Below are 20,505 nucleotides of genomic sequence, written 5' to 3' on the forward strand. Positions count from 1 at the left end.
ACTCCAGCAGACTTCTGCACTGAAATTCAGTTCTCAAAAGAGCAAACAGATTTTTTTATGTTCAATTTTGAAATCTGAGATGGTGCTAGACATATTGTGAGTTTCCCAGCTGCCACCAGTCATGGTGCCTGCACTTTAGAATGGAACTTCTTTCTGACAGGCTGTTGTTTCTCCTACTCCTTCTCCTACTGAATCAGTCTCAGTGGGACTTGGCTTTTACTATTGAGTGTTGTTCCTAGATCTACCAGGCAGCTGTTATCTTGTGTTAGGGAGGGAGCTGCTATCTGGTTACCTTCCCATTGTTCTTTTGTTTGGCTGCTGGGAGGTAAAGCGAGGGGGTTATATCACTCCAACTTGCAGTAAAGAGTGATTGAAGTTTATCAGAGCACAAGTCACATGACTTGGGGCAGCTGGGAAATTGACAATATGTCTAGCCCCATGTCAGATTTCAAAATTGAATATAAAAAAAATCTGTTTGCTCTTTTGAAAAATGGATTTCAGTTCAGAATTCTGCTATTCTGAATTATTTACTGATGCGTTTTTAAAAAAACATGTTTTCCCATGGCAGTATCCCTTTAAGCAGTTCACTAAAAATGCCTTTTTCACAGCACAAAGCAAATTAAACTTTCCTAAATAGTTCCCGTACACGTCTGGAGACTTGCAGTGCGCTGCTTTATTCTGCCATGGGCTTATTAAGGGCATTTTAGATATTACATGGAATGAAATTCTGTAAATATGTCTAAATCATTATTGAACCAGCCAGATTTCAATAAACTGGATTCTGCCCTTCAAAGGATGTTTATAGAGTACCTCCATCCTGCCCAAGGGATCCATAGATGTCTTTCGATGACATTGTACATTAAGGGGGGTCGTTTACTTACAATCAGATTTCAAATTTTCCACATATCTCTAAAAATGTGTGGTTTTCTCATTATTATTAAGTGCAAGAACGCCAAAATCAATAATACAAAACTTAACATGGTAAAAGTTGTCAAGGTCCTATAGAAGTCAGGGGAGCTGTGCTGATCTTGTTGGACTGCTCTCAATCAATTCAGACTTTTAGAGGTTTTCGAGGTATTTGGATTTTTAGTGCAGAGTTCCGTGTAATTTTCAGTCTGTACTTCTTTTTATTCAGATTTTGTAAACCATCTCACGACATTAGTTGTTTTGAGGGCATATTTATCAAGGGTCGAATTTGAAAAACTTCGAAATGCAAATTCAAAAAGACCAACAGAAATTAAGTCGTTTTTCGGCCAAATAGGTCTGTATTCTGCCAAATTAGAATCGTACGAAACTAAGTAATTGTGCAAAACTTACATTTTTCAAAGTCCACCAATTGACTCTAAATAAGTTCTAGGAGGTCCCCCATAGGCTAAAACAGCAATTCAGGCAGGTTTTAGATGGCGAATGGTCGAAGTCAAATTTTTAAACAGACAGTACATGGTCAACTTTGATATTCTAATTTTCGATTTTTTTTTTTTTTCAAATTCGAATCAAATTTGGACTATTCCTTAATCGAAATACACGAAAAATAGCTCGAAATATAATTTTTTTTTGAATTAGAAAATTCACCTCGACCTTTGATAAATCTGCCCCTTTGTGTTGAGTTTGTGAGTTTAGTTGTGGTTTAAAAAAACGACGAAAACCATGAAAATGAGACTGTTGATAACTAGGCCCTCACATGTAACCTGACATTTAAACATGTGGTATGAGATTGCTGGCTTACTACATGGAGGATTTTGGAAATGATCAGTCTAAACTGTGACTTTGTGGCCCCAAAACATGCACAAAGAAATTAATGTTGAGGGGCACTAAAAAATATATACAATGAATGCCATTTAGAAGCTGCTGTTTAATAATCCTGCCAGCGCACCACAGTAGTGATGTGCGAGCCGACCCGAGGCCCGTGGTTTTGGGCGGGTTCGGGACGACCCTTGGACGAAATGCTCGGGTCGCCTGAGGGTGCGGGTCGAGCTCTTCTCCTGCTCTCCCCGCCTGCGACCTAGTACTGCCGGCTTCCACATTCCGAATTTATACACTTCCGCCCGCCCCGCCCCTTTTGTGACGTCACTGCTGGGCGGGCGCGGGTCTATAAATAAAGTAGAGCAGCGGGCGGGGTCGGGTGCGGGTAGGAAGCGGGCGGGTTAGGGTTGGGTGCGGGTTGAGAAATTCTCAACCTGCACATCACTACACCACAGATCATTGGGTAGTACTGCTGTCGTGCAGAATTGGAGTTCGATTCTTGCCATGTCTGTGTGTTTCAGTTTCCTCCCATACAATACAGTAAGGTTAATTAGCTTTACTATGTGATAGGGACCTTAGACTTTAAGCTCCACTGGGTCAGGGACTGATGTAAATGATGTGTATAAAAGGGTCTGTCGGCCCTAAATAACATGGAAATTGGAAATAAGATATGGTTGCCTTAGTGGCAGATTTATTAAGGGGCGAATTCGAATTTTGAGATTTATCATACTCTGGGCCTTTAAAACCTTTGAATTTGATTATTTGCCACATAAAACCTGCTGAGTTCATGTATAAGTCAATGGGAGAGGTCCAGGGACATGTTAGTAGCCTCTCTGACATTCAAGGTTTTTTCCAAGAAAAAACTTATATCGAGTTTAGTCAAATTTGATTTGAGTTTTCGAGTTGGTTAAATTTGAGTTTTAGATATTTTATTTTTTATCAAATAACCCCCCAATTGAATTTCGAGTATATTAAAATTTAAAGGGGTTTAAAAGAAACTCACATGAATTCGAAATTTGACCTTTGATAAATGTGCCTCCCTGTGTATAGACCACCAGCTAAATTGTAAGAGCCAGACAAAAGTTCAGACTCCTGAATGTGTGCTTTCAAAAGGTGAACATTATAGGAACCAGTGCCACTGGGGATTGCACAGAACTACAACGTTGACACGTAACATACTGAATGTCTATGTGTGAGATGTGTAAATTCTCTATTCCCAGCAGATGCGGCTGAATGATGTCCTTAGATTGATGGACCATAGTAGAGTATTGAGTATGCCTTGGAATAGGGGGTGAAAGGGCTTCATTTGTTTTACATGACATATACTGTTCTGTATGAGTTTTAGAAATCCGTCTGCACCTTGGCTCCACTGCCAAAAGCAATAAAAACAGCAATGCGTTGATCACATTCTGTTATCAAAACATTCAGATAATGACGTTTTGCTTGGTAACAAATGATGTTATTCCAACTAAACAAAATGCATCATGTGAAATTAAGGCTGATCTGTTTCATACTGGGATTTCCAGCTAAGGCAAATAATTTATAAAGTAACTGTCATACAAAGGATGCACTTTCTAGCATGGCCATTGGTAGATGTTGGGAGTTGAAATCATTCACTAAAGGATCTTGAGTCGGAGACACCAGGAAAAACCCTTTATTTGTAAATCTTAGGTGGTATGGGTGAGTTTTTATACCATGGCTTTATACAACTACAGGTATGGAATTTATCTGGAAACCTGTTATCCAGAAAGCTCAGAATTACGGAAAGGTTGTCTCCCATAGACTCTATTTTATTAAAATAATCCAAAATGTTATTAAAATAATCCACAGGCAGTTGGAAAAAGCCATCTCCCAAGAACAGTATATTTGTTAGTTAAAGGAGAAGGAAAGGCTAGGAGCACTTGGGGGTGCCAAAAGTTAGGCACCCCCAAGTGATTCTATCAACTTACCTGTAACCCCAGGCTGGTGCTCCTATCAGCAGAAAACTGCCCCGGCCCAGGGTTATACCAGTGAGCACCACGGAGCGATCCTCTTCCGTCTACCTCATTCGCGCATATGCAGTAGAGTGAAAAGCTGAACTTAAACTTAAAAGTCGGCTATTTCGTTCTAATGCACATGAGATTTACCCGGGAAATTCGAAGAAAGAGGAGTATGGAAGAGGATCGATCCGTGGTGCTCACTGGAATAACCCCGGGCCAGTGCAGTGTTCTGCTGATAGGAGCACCAGCCCTGGGGTTTCAGGTAAGTCAAGGGTGCCTAACATTTGGTACCACCAAGTGCTCCTAGCCTTTCCTTCTCATTTAACCAGAAATTGTCTACAAAATAGGATGCTACTTTAAAGGGCTACGTCTATTTTTATTATATAATTTAAAGGTTAAGAGTGTCTTGTTTTTTTATATTTCATACAGGGGTAACTACATAGGAAGCAGACCCTGCATGGGGCGTGGGAGTGTTGAGGGCTCAGTTATTTTAACAAACAATTTCAACCTATTTTGGTAAAATAGGTAAATTATTCCATGTTTTGGGGCCTTAAATTGAATTTGCTGTGGGACCCAAACATAATCATTTGAATCGTGTGAGAAGTATTTATATAATATACAGTAAGCCGTGCAGTTTTATAGTAGTTCAGGGATGGGACCTATCAATGATTGTGTGATTGAGTAACAGCAACAACGACAACAACATTTTTACATCAAGCATTAGGTGTAGTGTTAGTGCTGCAAGTGCAATAATTGTGTATCCTGTTTATCAGGTTACACATCACTCACTGGGCACAATGAATTTTTTTCATGTAAGGTCTTTTCTACTACAATGGTCTGAATAGGCTAAAAATAATCGAGGTGGGGCCTTTCTGAGCTCATTCTTTGTAGCTCATCAGGGACTTTAACCTCAAAGGATTCTTTGGCAAACACTTTATTTTGTCTTTTGTTTTACGCACATTCCAGCTGTGACGAGGAGCTGAGTTGAACAGAGAGCTAGTTCAACCAGATACCGTACGGCTACTAACAGAGGGAACAAGTGACACTGAGCCCAGGAAGAGGCCACAGTGGAAATTTACTGCCTCTCTGTGCCATCGATTTTCGTGAGTCTCAGGGATACTGACCTGACACCAGAGCTGGAAGGGAAGCTGATAGCAGGCATCTTGAAACCGTCATTTTGTAGACATCTGCTGTTATTCTGAGAGCCATTAGAAGGAATGAGCTCCAGGGATATGCTATCATTTCATCTGAATACTTGCTAGCAATCTGCTTTCTGTAACTCATTGTAACTGGAGGATTTCTCCGTAAGTTTTTTTTTTTTTTACGTTTTTATTTTTTAAAATGATGTTTTTATAAATGCATGCACTTTCTTAATGTTATTTCAAAGAATTCGTTTACAGCAATGTTTATTGCTGACTGTTCTTGTACATAAGTCTCCTTCTTCTGAATCCTGGCTGTCAGACTTTGGTCCTCCAGCTGTGATGGATCTTCAAAAAAATTGACAGGCAGCTGATGTCTGGGTTGGCTGATGGGAACTGTACTTCTGTAGTTGGAATAGGTATAACAAGGGCAAGAATTAATCGATTTCAAAGCTGAAAAATTGCCTTAATTTCCATGAACAGCTTCTGGTTTTTAGTTTGTTATCCTGAATTATTTTTTTGTCTGTAGAACTGTGCCTGGTTTTTAAAACTGACCAAGTGCACAGATGATCTTTTGAGCAGCAATAAGCTTTCAGTGCCCCTATACAGGTATGTGATCCATTATCCGGAAACCTATTATCCAGAAAGATCCAAATTACCTAAAGGCCACCTCCCATAGACTCTATTATAATCGAATGATCCAAATCTTTTATCCAATTTTTTCACTGTAATAATAAAACAGTAGCTTGTACTTGATCCAAACTAAGATATAATTAATCCTTATTGGAAGCAAAACCAGCCTATTGGGTTAATTTAAAGTTTACGTGATTTTCTAGTAGACTTAAGGTATGAAGATCCATTTATGGAAAGATCCGTTATCCGGAAAAAAAACCCTGGTCCCGAGCATTCTGGATAACAGGTCCCATACATGTATACCTGTGTTTCTATTAGGGAAGCACCTAATCCACTATTTTGGATTCGACTGAACCCCCGAATCCTTCGTGAAAGATTCGGCTGAATACCGAACTCAATCTGAATCCTAAATTGCATATGCAAATTAGGGGTGGGAACAGGAAAACATTTTTTACTTCCTGGTTTTGTGACAAAAAAGTCACTCGATTTCCCTCCCTGCCCCTAATTTGCATGGCAAATTCAGTTTTGGTTTGGTCAGGCAGAAGAATTCGGCCGAATCCTGCTGAAAAAGGCCGAATCCCGAACTGAATCCTGTATTCGGTGCATTCCTAGTTTCTTTTCAATAGTTTTTTATTGATTTTCCAAGAAAAGAAAAAGGTTATACAATCAAGCAGTGTCGTCAGGTATTTTCAAACAGAGGAAAACAGAGAAGAGAGAAAGATAATGAAACGAGCTCATCCTCCCCCCCTCCAGACACTCTGTCAGAAGTGGGAAAGAGACGAGCTACAACAATGATAGTACTAACTTTAGATGACATGGTACAGTTGACGTATGCTTAACTGTATATGTGAAGCAGAGATGTTGGCGACTTCAGCGGGGTCCCTTGACTATGTAGAATATCTTGATGAGATGGATTCATTTTCGTTGGCTCACGGCTCAGGAAAAAACCAATGCTTATCCAAACAATAGTATCAAGTGCCCATTACCTCAGGTCACGTCAGGTACTGTCTAATGATTATAAACACTTTACATTCAGAGGGGATTACCAGAGAATAGAAGGGGTTTCTGCCAATGGAAAGGAATATCTGTACCATGGTTCCCAGATTTCCTTGAATTTTTGATATTTGTCCACAAGTATGCTAGTTAACCTTTCATTGACCATGATCCAATTTAGTTTCTCTTTAAAATGCAGTATTGGGATCTGAGACGATTTCCAATGTTTGGCTATTGTAATTTTCGCAGCAAGGAACATAAAAGTAATTAGGGACTTTGTATTACTATGAACATTGGAGATCTTCTGGTTCAATAAAGCCTGAATCGGATCTTTCTTAAGATTAACCCGTGTCACTGAATATATAATAGTATAGATCCGAATCCAGAATCTATGAACATGAGGGCAGGTCCACCAAATATGCATGACGGTCCCACTCTGACCACAGCCCCTAAAACAATCCTGGCTAAGTTGAGGATTAATTTTATGTAAACGAGTCGGGACCATGTACCATCGAGTAAGGACTTTATAGGCAGTTTCTAGTAACGAGACATTTCTGGAACAGTGGGCTGTAGTTTCCCAAATCTTGTCCCAGGTTTCCTTGTCAATGGTAACATTGAGATCTTTATCCCAAGCTGTCGTATATGACAAGGGGACCTGGGAGTCCATATCTAGCAGGAGACGATATAGATAGGAAATCAATCCTCGTGAGTATGGATATTTAATACAGGCATTTTCAAAGTAGGTAGTAGTCAAGGATATTTTTTCTTTGTTGTGCGAATGGAGAAAATGGCATATCCGCCGGTATCTGAACTGTTCAGACAATGGGAAATGGAAAGATTCCTGTATAGAGGACCAACTTTTGAGTCCCGAGATGGAATAGAAATGATATATATATCGGAAGCCGTTGGATGACCACCTGTGGAATGGTTTAGCCGATAAGCCAGGGGGGAAGGATGGATTCCCCAATATAGGGGCTGCTGGGAGTGTAGATGAAATAAGTTTAGCTGGATGTTTATATCTGTCCCAAACTTTGAGGGAGTGGGCCAAGGAAGGGTCAATGGCGTCAGGACGTAATACAGGGGGACACCATACCAACGCCTGTGGGGTGACCGGGTTTAATTGATGTTTCAACATTGTAGCCCATTTGGGTGGTATGGTAGCATGCATATGGATAAGTGGCACCAGTTGAGCTGCTGCATAATAATAGCGCAGATTGGGGACATTTAGGCCTCCTTGAGTTTTGGGGCTGTACATGGTTCGTCGAGGAATCCTGGGGTGTTTGTCTGCCCAGATAAATTGGAAAACCTTCCTTTGTATAGTTCGAAGGACATTTTCTGGTACGGGAACGGGTAGTGCCCTAAAGTAGTAGAGAATTTTAGGTAAAAGTGTCATTTTAAATGCCTGGATCCGACCGAACCATGAGAGGTCCATTTTCGACCATCTTTGTAAGGTTTCCTCTGTCATTGTCCATAATCTAGGGTAGTTCTGGCGATACAACCTGCTGGTGTCTCGAGGGATATCTACTCCTAGGTAATGGATGGCTACGTCTTGCCATTTGAAATCGAAGTTAAGCTGTAGTAACTTAACTGTATGATGGGGTAATGAGATATTAAGGGCCTCTGATTTAGTATGGTTTATTGTGAGTCCGGAAATCTTCCCAAATGTGTCTAATAAATGGATTAAGTTGGGTAAGGAAGTAAGAGGTCTTGTTATGGTCATTAGAATGTCGTCGGCATATAGACCCAATTTATGAGTATGATCTTGTTGAGAGATCCCTGAGATATTTTTGTCTTGTCGGATGAGTTCCGCCAAGGGCTCTATGGCCAAAATGAATAGTATAGGGGATAGAGGGCACCCCTGTCTCGTCCCTCACTCGATGTGAATGGGTTCAGCTGTGTACGACCCCCATTTGGGGATTGCCTTGGGGGAATGGTACAGAGTCTGTATAATCTTAATGAAGTAGGGTCCGATGCCCCATTTATTTAGTATAAAATACAAATAGTCCCACGAAATAGAGTCGAAGGCCTTATGTATGTCTATAGATAGTAGCATCCCCTGTTGGTTAGTTTTATGTAATATATCTATGAGCTGTAGGGTTTTCCTAATGTTGTCTGTGGCTTGTCTGTTAGGGGTAAATCCCGTTTGATCTGGTTCGATCAGATCAGGGAGGAGCCTGTTAAGCCTGTCTGCTAGAATTTTTGTAAGGAGTTTGATGTCGATATTCATAACCGAAATGGGTCGGTAATTTGAGCAATCTAAATGATCTTTTCTTGGTTTGGGGATAAATGAAAGCTGAGCTTTCAGCGACTCTTCGTTACAGGATTCCCCTGATCTGATCGAATTGAACATTTCGGTGAGGTGTGGACTTAGTAAGGTTGTCAGTTTCTTATAGTATAGGCCAGTGAAGCCATCTGGTCCGGGGGATTTAGCTATCTTTAAATTTTTGATGGCTTTCGAAACCTCTTCATTCGTGATGGGTGAATCAATATGGTCAGATTGGGCTGTTGTTAATTTGGGAAGATTGAGAGAAGTAATGAGACTATTAGCTAATGCAGATGGGAAGGTTGCCGGTTTTGCATATATCTTAGAATAGCAGGCGGAGAATTCCTGCAATATTTTATGGGGATTACTAGTTAAAGTTCCAGTTTTAGTGCGTATCGTGGTGGGCGGCGATTTGTGGATAGTGGGTTGATTAAGTTTCCTGGGCATTCCTAGTTTCTATAGTGTTCAGTGTAGACATTTTATATGATGCAATTGAGGATGCTGATAAAGAAAAAATTACGGTCTACTGTTTATTTTCTTGGAAAATCTTGCTTGGACTGAGAGAGGGAAGATATGTGTGTATTTCTGAACAATCAGCAGAATTTAGTACTATTTTGTAAATACTGATTTAGTTCAAATTTGAGGTCATTTAACTAATTAAATGCAACAGTATACTGATTCTTTTACTGATGTTGGGTCCCAGGAGTTTTAGCTCACCAATATTTGGCGAGGCAAAACTATCAGGTAATATGAGATACTCAATTTTGCATGTTGGTACCCAGCCTTTTTCTCCTTTGGTGACATATAAAATGAATGTATAAATGAGTTACAGTTGTTCTACTTGATTGTTGCACTGTCATTGTAAAAGAAGAAGCAGCAAGTGGGTTGGAGCGTATGTATTCAGCTTAGGCCCAAATTCCAATGTAGTGAAATCATCTGTATGTTTAATAATTAATGCCAAGTTCCAAACCACACAGTCCCAGAAAGGAAAGAAAAAATGCAAACAGGGCTGTGTGTTTACATAAGGAGTGTTCACACTGGCACCAAAGTGCCTGGTTAAACAATCTTGTCAGTCAAGCAGATAACATCAGCTATTTGTATGTTTTTGTTTAAAGGATAACTAACTTCAGCCTAAAACAATACTGTACTTAGCAGACACAGACCTTCAGTGCTAAAGGTTTTGTCCAGAGCACAAAAACATATGGTGTAAAATGTCTAGACTGGGAGGCACATTTATCAAGGGTCGATTTTTGAATTCATGTGAGTTTTTTTAAACTCCCAGAAGTTCAAACTAAATTCAACTAGTCAAAATTTATTAATGACATCAAATTTTTTAAACTCGGAATTTAAACGACCCAAAAACTCAAATTGAATTTGATTTGAATTATTAAAACTCAGGATGTCAGAAGGCTACAAACCTCACCAAATTTAATAACTCAAATTCAACTATTCGCCACCTAAAACCAGCCGAATTGCTGTTTAAGTCAATGGGAGAGGTCCAGGGATCAATTTTGAGTTGTTTGTAGCCTTTTTTTTTTTTTAATAAATTTCGATTGGTTGAATTTCGAATTTATGGTAGTTTAGGGCGGAATTTTTAAAAACTTGCATGAATTTTGACATTTGATAAATCTGCCTCTAGATGTAAGACATTTGGGTTGTTTGCCATTTCAGGGGACACCCATGCTATTCTTCATATTGCTTTTAAAAAATTTCCCAGTGTAATATTCACTCGCATGCTTTACAGTACAGTATAGGGTACATGCTGATTTTAGTAGGCGAATGTATTTAGTATGGAGTGCATTCAGAATTGAAGGATATCCAAACGCACCGCTATTCTAACCCAATGTAGGAGTACAACATTCGCCAATCTGGTCACCTCTGTCCCAAAATAAATGCTTCAAAATCTGGAGTGTATTCCTCAGCAAACTTGAAAATTATATATCCCTTAAACTGGCCATAGACATGCAGATTTTATTCTTCACGCGACAAACGTTTGTTTGTTTGAGTGTAACGATCTACAACTAACCATTCAGATTAAAATAAACAAATCAGACGATGTTCTGGCCATTAATTGACAGAAAGCAATCGTATGAAAGCTATTTCCAACAAATAATAGTGACAGTCTCCCATTGATAACATGCAGAGATCTTATCAGTAGCCGATATAAATCTTTTAACCTGTCCGATCGACTGATTAACCAATCGCCTTGGTACGAAAAATGTCAGGACACGACACACACAATCCGAAAATCATTCGAATATTGCTGATATAAAGCATTGCTAATGCTTTCAAGGAGTGCCTGTTAAACCACACAGACCATCTCCAAAATATGACACGTTTTCCTCCCTGTGGCTTCAAAGTCTGTAATTCCAATTTGATTACATTTTTATAATAATTCTACATTGTCTGACTAAAACCATAGAATTATTTTTTTTCTTTGACTCCTAAAGCTTCTTAATTGTAATAATCTAAATGCTAAGCAGCTGCCTACCTGCAGTAATGAAAGTACATGCTAATGAGAGCTGAAGTACAAGTGATGAAATAAAGGATTCAAGTAAAACTGCCATATTCCTTTTCTTCTAGAACTTATTACAGTTACTATAATTGTAATAACACCTATTATGTTCACATCCAATGTTCCCAATATTATATTAACCCAAAAGTGCCAGATCCCCTTCCCTTTTTGCTCCAAGACAAAATATTTCCCCTAGCTCTTTCATGGAATACAATATTGGGACTTCTGTTTTGAAAGATTTGTATTTTCTTCAGATGTTTAAGTGAAATCAGTGGTCGTCATATGTGACTCCAAGTGAGTGAGGCTCCTGGGAATTGTTCAAGAGCACTGAAAGATAATGGGGATAGTTCAAAACACTGAAAACTGATCTTAAAAAGTAGATTATTGTTAGGGTCATGTCTATAGCTTGTCCTGCCCTTCTCTGGGATGGGCGATGACGCTCTTGGCTTTTTTGTTAAATCAAAGTGTATTTTCCCATCCATTCATATGAGCAACAAACAAACTGCAGCACTTCAATTGCATTGTGGTTAAGGTGCCTTTATAGTTGTCACAAGAGAAAGTTTTGTGTCCACATTAGCAGACTTTTTCCACCCATTCAGGATGCCAAGATGTTTTCCATGTTTGAATAAAGTAGTTTTAAAAACTTTTGGGGTAATAAAATGTGGTTAATGGTGTCTAGCCCCCAAAATAGCAATTGCTCCTTATTTGCATACCTTGTCGCTACTTTTAAGAAAGAATCTTAGGGGCACATTTACTTAGCTCGAGTGAAGGAATAGAAGAAAAAATACTTTGAATTTCGAATGTTTTTTTTGGCTACTTCGACCTTCGACTACGACTTTGAATCGAGCGATTCGAACTAAAAATCGTTCGACCATTCGATAGTCGAAGTACTGTCTCTTTAAAAAAAAAAAAACTTCATCCCCCTACTTCACAACCTAAAACCTACCGAGCATCATTGTTAGCCTATGGGGAAGATCCCCATAGGCTTTCTAACAAATTTCTGATCGAAGGAAAATCGTTCGATGGATGGATTAAAATCCTTTGAATCGTTCGATCGAACGATTTTTCCTTCGATCGTTCGATCGCAGGAAATGCGGTAAATCCTTCGACTTCGATATTCGAAGTCAAAGGATTTTACTTCAACGGTCGAATATCGAGGGTTAATTAACCCTCGATATTCAACCATTAGTAAATGTGCCCCCAAATGTATACACATATCATGACAGTCTTATTATTCCGAACAAGAAATCCCACAAATACCAATGCTTCCTCCTCAAAAATATGTTTTCGTTTTTAAAATGTTATATGTTATCACAAATCTTACTTCCTGCTGTCCCATGCTTGGGACCTCTAAGCATTTATGGTGAATACATATATAGATTCACAATGGCGGGGCCAAAACTAGGGGTAGGCTGATGAGGCATGTGCCTAGAGCAGGGGTCCCCAAACTTTTTTTTACTCGTGAGTCACATTTAATTGTAAAAAAGAGTTGGAGAGCAACGCAAGCATGAAAAAGTCCATGGGGATGTCAAATGAGTGCTGTGATTTGCTGTTTGTTAGCCCCTATGTGGACTGACAGCCTACAGGAGTCTCTGTTTGGCAGTAAATTTGTTTTTTATGCAACTACAACTTGCCTCCAAGCCTGGAATTCAAAAATAAACACCTTCTTTGATGCCACTGGGAGCAACATCCAAGGGGTTGGTGAGCAACATGTTGCTCGCGAGCTACTGCTTGGGGATCACTGGCCTAGGGTATGCTGGGAGGTGCTAGACACATACCTCTTCTGGCCACCTACATCTAATTCAGGGTCCTGTTCTTCACCGATCACACCTCCCACCCGTCATTCTCCCTCATTCACACAAGCACGCGGGAGGGGGGGCGTAGAGCAACTAGCAGTTTGCCTTGGGTGCACATTGTACTGCAGAATGCAAAATATACAACAGTGAGTGAGCCAGTTAGAACACCTATGGGAAATGTAATAAAAGTTAGTAACAGAAAAACTATTTGAGAAAAACGTTGCCTTGCGCAAATTGAATGTAGCTTTTGCAAACCCGGAAACTGTTTAGCGACCTATTCTGACAGTTAAAGAAAGTTTGCGAATGTTAAAGTTTGCGCCGGTGAAAGTAATAAAACATTGTACTGAAAAGTTATGTTTGCTCCAAAAGATTACGACACCTTCAAGCACTTCTTAAAAGTGCGCAATTAAAATTCACAATGCAATAACAGTTTAAGAATATTACATTGCGAAATGCGAATTTTTTTTCTTATTGGTGCAAATTGTTTTTCTCTTTGCAACTTTTATTACATTATTCGACTAGGGGGGTTATTCAAATTCGATTTGAGCTTTTCTAAAAATTAGATTTTCAAGATTTATCATACTCTGGCCCTTTAAGAACTCAAAACTATTTGCCACCTAAAACCTGACGAATTGCTGTCTAAGTCAGTGGGAGACGTCCAGGGATTAATTTGAAGTTGTTTTCAGCCTTCCTGACATTCGAGTTTTTTTCTCCGAAGTTTTTAAAATTCGAATTAGATTTGCGTTTTCGGGGAGATCCTATTCCCCCAAGTTTTAAAAAAAAAAAAATCTATTTTTTATAATAATTTTAGAATTTCGAGTTCATGGGAGATTCGCGTTTTAAAAAAACAAACATGAATTTGAAATTTGACCCTTGGGTTTCTTTATTTATAGGGTCCGATTGCATGGTATTCAAAGCATTATACTTGGTTAAGAGCCCTATAATGGCCCCATCCAAAATCAAAATATTGTTTATTCCTAACAGTCCCCTGAAATATTTTGGTGGGTGTCACCTGAGTTATGAATGTCTGAAATCTTTACAATCTGTGTGAATCTATGTGATTTGTGGTACCAATTAAATTCCCACTGACCACAACGGGAAGTCAGAGATGTGTTGAACAGGTGTGACACAAGACACTTTTATATAAATAATGGATCATTTGACCTTAACAGAGACGTTTGTGTGTTATTCATGAGGCTATTTCAGTATTAACCACCTGCAGTTGCTTTTATCATATTCATGAATCGCGTTTAATGGTTATTATTTTGTTTAATTAAAGGCTATAATCCGCTGAGATAAAGCATAAAAAAATGAAGAAAATGCCATTGTTCAGCAAGTCGCATAAAAATCCTGCTGAGATTGTTAAAACTCTGAAGGACAATATGGCCCTGCTGGAAAGGCAGGACAAAAAAACTGAAAAGGTAAGATGGCAAACTTGTATTGTCATGAGCGTCATGCTTTGTTGCTTGTTAAAGGAAAAATACCCTCAAAATGAAAATGTTTGGGGGGTATACTTTTCCTTTAATATTACTGTCTGATTTGTAGGCTCAGTTTAAATTCCCTGGCCTTATTTATAGATTCCTGTACGATTCTCATGGTTTTATTGCTCTGACGTGCCCCTCCAGGATGTATCTACTGGCAGTCTAAAGGTTATGAGTCTCCAACTGAAACAAGCAGCGGTTACAAAGCTTGTAGCCATAAGAATTAGTAACTGTTTTTTTTGTGCTGCTGAATATTTCCGTTTTATAATGTATTATGCACCTATCCTTGTACGAAGTCACCAAAGAGTTTTGGAATTGTGTGATGAAAAATCCCTTGCCTTAGAAAATCAGTGTTTATATGTTTAAAATTTTTTTATAACATGTATTCATATGGCAACTAGTGTCCTCACAGGTGTGGGTCCATTATCCGGAAACCTGCTATACAGAAAGCTCCAAATTACGGAAAGGCCGTCTCCCATAGACTCCATTATAATCAAATAATCCAAATTTTTAAAAAGTATTTTTTTTCTCTGTAATAATAAAACTGTACAGTATGGGATCCATTATCCGGAAACCTGTTATCCAGAAAGCTCCAAATTAATTTTTTTTAAATTACTTTTTCACTGTAATAATGAAACAGTACCTTGTACTTGATCTGAACTAAGATATAATTAATCCTTATTGGAAGTAACCCAGCCTATTGGGTTTATTTAATATTTATATGATTTTCTAGTAGACTTAAGGTATGAAGATCCAAAATACGGAAAGATGTATTATCCGTAAAACCCCAGGTCCCAATCATTCCCGAAAAATAGGTCCCATTCCTGTACCTTGTACTTGATCCAAAGCTAAGATATAATTAATCCTTATTGGAAGTAAAACCAGCCTTTATTTAATATGTTTATAGTAGACTTTAGGTATGAAGATCCAAATTATGGAAAGTTCCATTATCTGCCAAACCAGAGAAGTAAAATGTTACTGACCCCTGCATGTAAATGTATATAAAAATACAGTAAACCCTCTTGATGTACATATGGGAAGGATACAGTATCAGTGAGCTCATTGTGTATATAAAGGAATAATACATTTTCTCAGCTAGTAAATATGGAAATTATCACTGATCACAATGTGTATATATGGGGACAGTTATTATTTTGGGTCTGGCGCTTGCTTTTGCTTTGGAAAAAAATATATTTACCTTTTCTTTTAGGCGTTTTATTACCTAACAAACTGTTGGGTTTTTGCAAATGAGTTTCCTGACTTAATATTTCTTTAAAATATATTCACTTCTCTTACGTGGGCTAGCTGTAACCCTGAGAATATGGGTTAATAGTTCTAGTAAATATAATCACTTCATTTTCTATTGGTTGGTGTTTTTGAATGATTTATTTGTTCTGCAGCTCTGCAGTTTGGAACTTTAACTGCTGCCAAGTCAGAATGGGAGATGAATAGTAGAGAGCCTGAACTGAAAGATAAGCAATACAAATAAGAATATTCTGTTTTACTATTTAGAATATGAAATTTCAGGCTCAAGAGAAGCAGAATAGAAAAGGAAACAGTTTCAAAAGTATAGTAAAAAATAAATACCACACGAAAAGTGACTTAACTTTTTCCCATATCCATTTATAACATTCAGTATTTTAATGTGACCCTCCTGTATAAAGTGATATGTTTACATACTTTTCAAGTATTTAGATTTAAGGTTATAATTATCATAGATAACAATGACAAATGACCATAACATTTGGATTACAAGAGTTACTCATCTGCATCGTCTCCTTTGTTTCTTTTTTTTCACTTAATTTCCTTTCACCAACACGCACAGACGGAAAAAAAACTGCCAATGACAACAGACAGAAATCAATGATACATTCAGATAACACTATTGTAGTTTCATTTTGGTACATTTATCCACAGATAATACATTTACGTTATACACATTTCGCTTATAAAGTGAATGTAGTCCACAATATTAGTCTTAGCTTGGCAACATAACATATTAAAGGAGCATTAGCATCAAAAAATTAAATTGTTGCCCTGCACTGGTAAAACTGGTGTGTTTGTTTCAGAAACACTACTATAGTTTATATAAATCAGCTGCTGTGTGGCAATGGGGGCAGCCATTCAAAAGAGAAAATGCTCAGGTTACACAGCAAATAGCAGATAACACCATTATGTTCTACAGAGTTTATCTGTTATCCACTATTTAATCTGTGCCATATAGTCTTTTTTCAATTTCCGCCATTGCTACACCCCCCCAAGAAAAATGCAAATAATTTGAAAAAACTATATAAAAAAAAAATAACGAAGAACAATTTAAAAGTTGCTTAAAATTGACCACTTTGTAACATACTGAAAGTTAACTTTAGAGGTGAACCACCCCATGACCTATATTTTTATTTGCAAATCTTGCTGTTGTTAAATAATCAGGGACCTTCACTTGCAATATTGTTTAGTAAAATAAGAGGCTTACTGTGCTATTTGTCTCTTGTTACAGTTTAGAATGGGCACTAACCACAAGCATTCTCGTTATATTTATCCCTCTGTACAGACAGAAAGCATAGAGCAAATCTGCTTCAGACTGTCTCTTTGCATTTTTGTCTTTTAATTCTTTGCCATTCCCCACAGTGTAATACGGTATCCAGTCCTCCTCAGTGATAGGACCAGTTAAAGGGGTTGTTCGCCTTTTATTAACTTTAAGGGGGTTATTTACTTTAATCCAAAAATATTATTAATAAAATAACCCAAATTAATCAGATTGAGGAAAAACTCAATAAAATTGAGCCAAAACCAGAATCGCCCATATTATTTGGCCTTTTTTCCCCGAATCGCTTGACTTTTTTTAGTTTTCGACGAAAACCCTGAAAAGGTCCGATTTTTTTGGTTAAACCAATTGCAAACCACAATAACTTCAAATTGCGATAGGTGCTTCTCCCATTGACTTATACAGGACCTCGACAGGTTTGAGATGATGAATTTTCGGATTCTTTCTTTTTGCAGCATCAAAAATTTGATTTTTTTTTTTCCCCCCAACAAATTAGATTTTTTTGCCCCAAAAAACCTGACCAAATAAATTTGAAGTTTAATTGATAATCCCCTAAATGTGATGTAGACAATTTATATTTATTTGTGGTTTTAGAGTAATTTAGCTTTTTATTCAGTGGCTCTGGATAGCAGTCTGGTTGCCAGGGTCCAAATCACCCTAGAACCATGTATTGGTTTGAATAAGAGGCAGATATATGAATAGAAAGATGAATAATAAAAAGTAGCAATAACAATAAATGTGTAGCCTTACATAGCATTTGTTTTTTAGATGGGGCCAGTGACCCAAATTTAAACGCTGGAAAGAGTCAGAAAAAGAAGGCAAATCATTTAAAAACTATATAAAAAAAATTAAAGCCAGCTGAAATGTTGCAGAGATTTAGCCAAACTAAAAGTTAACTTAAAGGTGAACCACCCCTTTAAATCCCCATCCCCAGTCTAAAAACATAATCTGGAGGAGAATTTCTTAGCACAACTAAATACAGGCATTCCCCGGGTTACATACAGGATATGCTCTTAAATTAAATTTGTAAGTAAGTTAAAACATATACATTTATTAAAATGCAACTTAGACAAATGTCTGTCTAAATATAGTATTTATTCTTTCCTTTCTGTGCTCTGCAGTAGACAACACATGCCAGAGGGGACTGAGGCAGGTGGTTTATTAAAGCTAAATGCTAATAAAGGCCAAGCAAACCATATTATGTTGCTGTAGTAGCCCCTGTCTGTAAGTGTGAGTTGTATACAGGGTTGGACTGGACAATGGGGGCCCACCGAGTTACCAACCTCCAGGGGCCCCATGTGCATGCACAAACTCTGGCGCATATGTAACTGGAGGACTCCCTGTACTGAAAATCTATCAATGTATTGTAATGCAAATATTGCTACCCATCTGATATTAATTTGTATGGTATTTTTCTAACAGGCCTCTGAAGAAGTCTCCAAATCCCTCCAAGCTACAAAAGAGATTTTGTGTGGGACAGGGGACAAAGAACCCCAGACAGAGACGGTGGCTCAGCTGGCACAAGAACTGTACAACAGTGGCTTGTTGGTTACTTTGATAGCCAATTTGCATCTCATAGATTTTGAGGTACAGTATGGTTCATAAGGATGGACATGGTGGTTTATTATCATGCTGTAGGAATACCCTGCCTTTGGCTCTAATGCAGCTAGATGTTTAGTTTAACAACAGCTTCATGGAAAAATCTGTACATAAAAAAAAAATCAGCTTCTTTCCAATTCAGGCAGGGTTATCCTTACTGATCATGGGTTTCTATTATTTATAACACAATCAGCAGTTGCTCATCCCACTGAACTCCTGCACCCAGCATCTCCTGAGCTATGACACAAATAAAAAAAAAAAGTCAGGGTTATAAATGTTTATGCCAATCTTCATCTCTATGAGAGAACCTTCTGTAAAATTCCTGTTTCATTTATAGTTCTATGGCATTTTTTTCTTTAGACAGAGCTCCCCCATGGTGCTGATAATTAGTGCAAAAAAGACAGGCAAGACCTGTTAAAAGAAGCTCCCAGGGAGTTGTTATCCATTAGGAACCTGGGATGCTGGAGAGAAATGTTGCAGGCTTGAGATGGAAATTTATGATTTATTTAAATATATGATAAAATGAAATCGCATGAGAAGTTTTATCGGCTTCTGTTTTTCCCTACCAAATCCTCCACCTCCATCCAACACTATCCTGATTATATAACACTAAAATTGTATTAAAGTGTATTTTATACCATTTTAATAAACTACTATGCTACACAAACCATAGTATGGACAATCTGACACATTCAACCATAAGGGCAGAGACATACGCTCAGATTCGGGGATATTAGTCGCCCAGCGTCAAATCTCCTCTTCTTTGGGGCGACTAATCTCCCCGAACTGCTTCCCACTGGCTACAATGTAAATCGCCGGTGGGATGGCAATTGGTGCTCTTCGTTTTCCGAAGTTGCCTCACAAGGAAACTTCGGTTGACTTCAGAAAACAAAGCTCTCGGGCTAGAATCTAAATCGCTGTCAAAAGGCAGTTCGGGGAGAATAGTCTCCCCGAAAAAGAGGTGATTTATCGTCCGGGCGACTAAATCTCCCCGAATCTGAGCGTGTGTCTCTGCCCTAAAGGTGTATAAATGGGTGGAGCCTGATTTTCAGGAGAGGACTGATACACACCTAATAAAGGTTACAGTGCCAACGTTTGCCTGTGCCTCTTTTGGATGCGCTTTGAAGATCAGTTTGCTGCAGCATGAAAGCATTTTATTTGCTTGTAAAAGCAGCTCTACTACAAGCTGATGCATTTAAATGCTTATATACTGGAACCACTTCACCATCTGGGACGCTCTGAGTATAAAAAGACTAATGAAACCAAGACTAGAAATATTTTGTAAGCTATTTCTTACAGAACATCACAAAATCAAATGAAATAAACAACAGAGACTTGCTGGCAAAACAAGAACCAGTTTTTATTGAGTCTTTCAAAATATATGTATGTTAATTCCCCCTGCTAATTGACTTGATTTAGCTTTAGTATAAACCTCTGTAGGATAACGGGGACGTAGAACTAAGAACACAATAGGGGTGATTTAAAAAGTGCAGTACTGCCTTGTTTTTTGCACGCGTTTGCCCTGCCCTTCACTTTTCTAAAATGAAGGGCAGAGACCAGCTTGTGCCCCTTGAGTGAAGTGATGCCTGCTTCAACAGAGCTGTATTATACAGGTATATGGTTCCCTCCTCCCATTCCCTACATGTCCCCTACCTTGCACATCACAAGTTAGGGAGAGCTTGCAAGTGCAAGCCACTTACTGTATTGTGTGTGGTCATATTAAAGAACCCCTAATATTCCATATGGTGCAGTTCATCCTGTAGTGTACAGAGCTATGACGCCAGGCAATGTAGATTCACTGAGTCACTTGCACTAAGAG

The 20,505-nt window shown here is 38.4% G+C and overlaps 1 protein-coding gene across 2 annotated transcripts in view; it reads left to right on the forward strand.

Annotated features, from left to right (window-relative positions):
* The window catches only part of cab39l.L (calcium binding protein 39 like L homeolog), a 62,707-nt gene that overhangs the window by 21,293 nt on the left and 20,909 nt on the right, over window positions 1-20,505 (forward strand). Inside the window, exons 1-3 of one of the 2 annotated variants that reach the window (XM_018244918.2) lie at window positions 4,642-5,026; window positions 14,341-14,482; window positions 18,510-18,674. In XM_018244918.2, the coding sequence (XP_018100407.1) occupies window positions 14,372-14,482; window positions 18,510-18,674 (276 nt within the window). In that variant the 5' untranslated portion in view covers window positions 4,642-5,026; window positions 14,341-14,371. 2 annotated transcript variants of the gene reach the window in all.

Source organism: Xenopus laevis, chromosome 2L, assembly GCF_017654675.1.
Source record: "Xenopus laevis strain J_2021 chromosome 2L, Xenopus_laevis_v10.1, whole genome shotgun sequence".
NCBI classification, from domain to species: Eukaryota; Metazoa; Chordata; class Amphibia; order Anura; family Pipidae; genus Xenopus; species Xenopus laevis.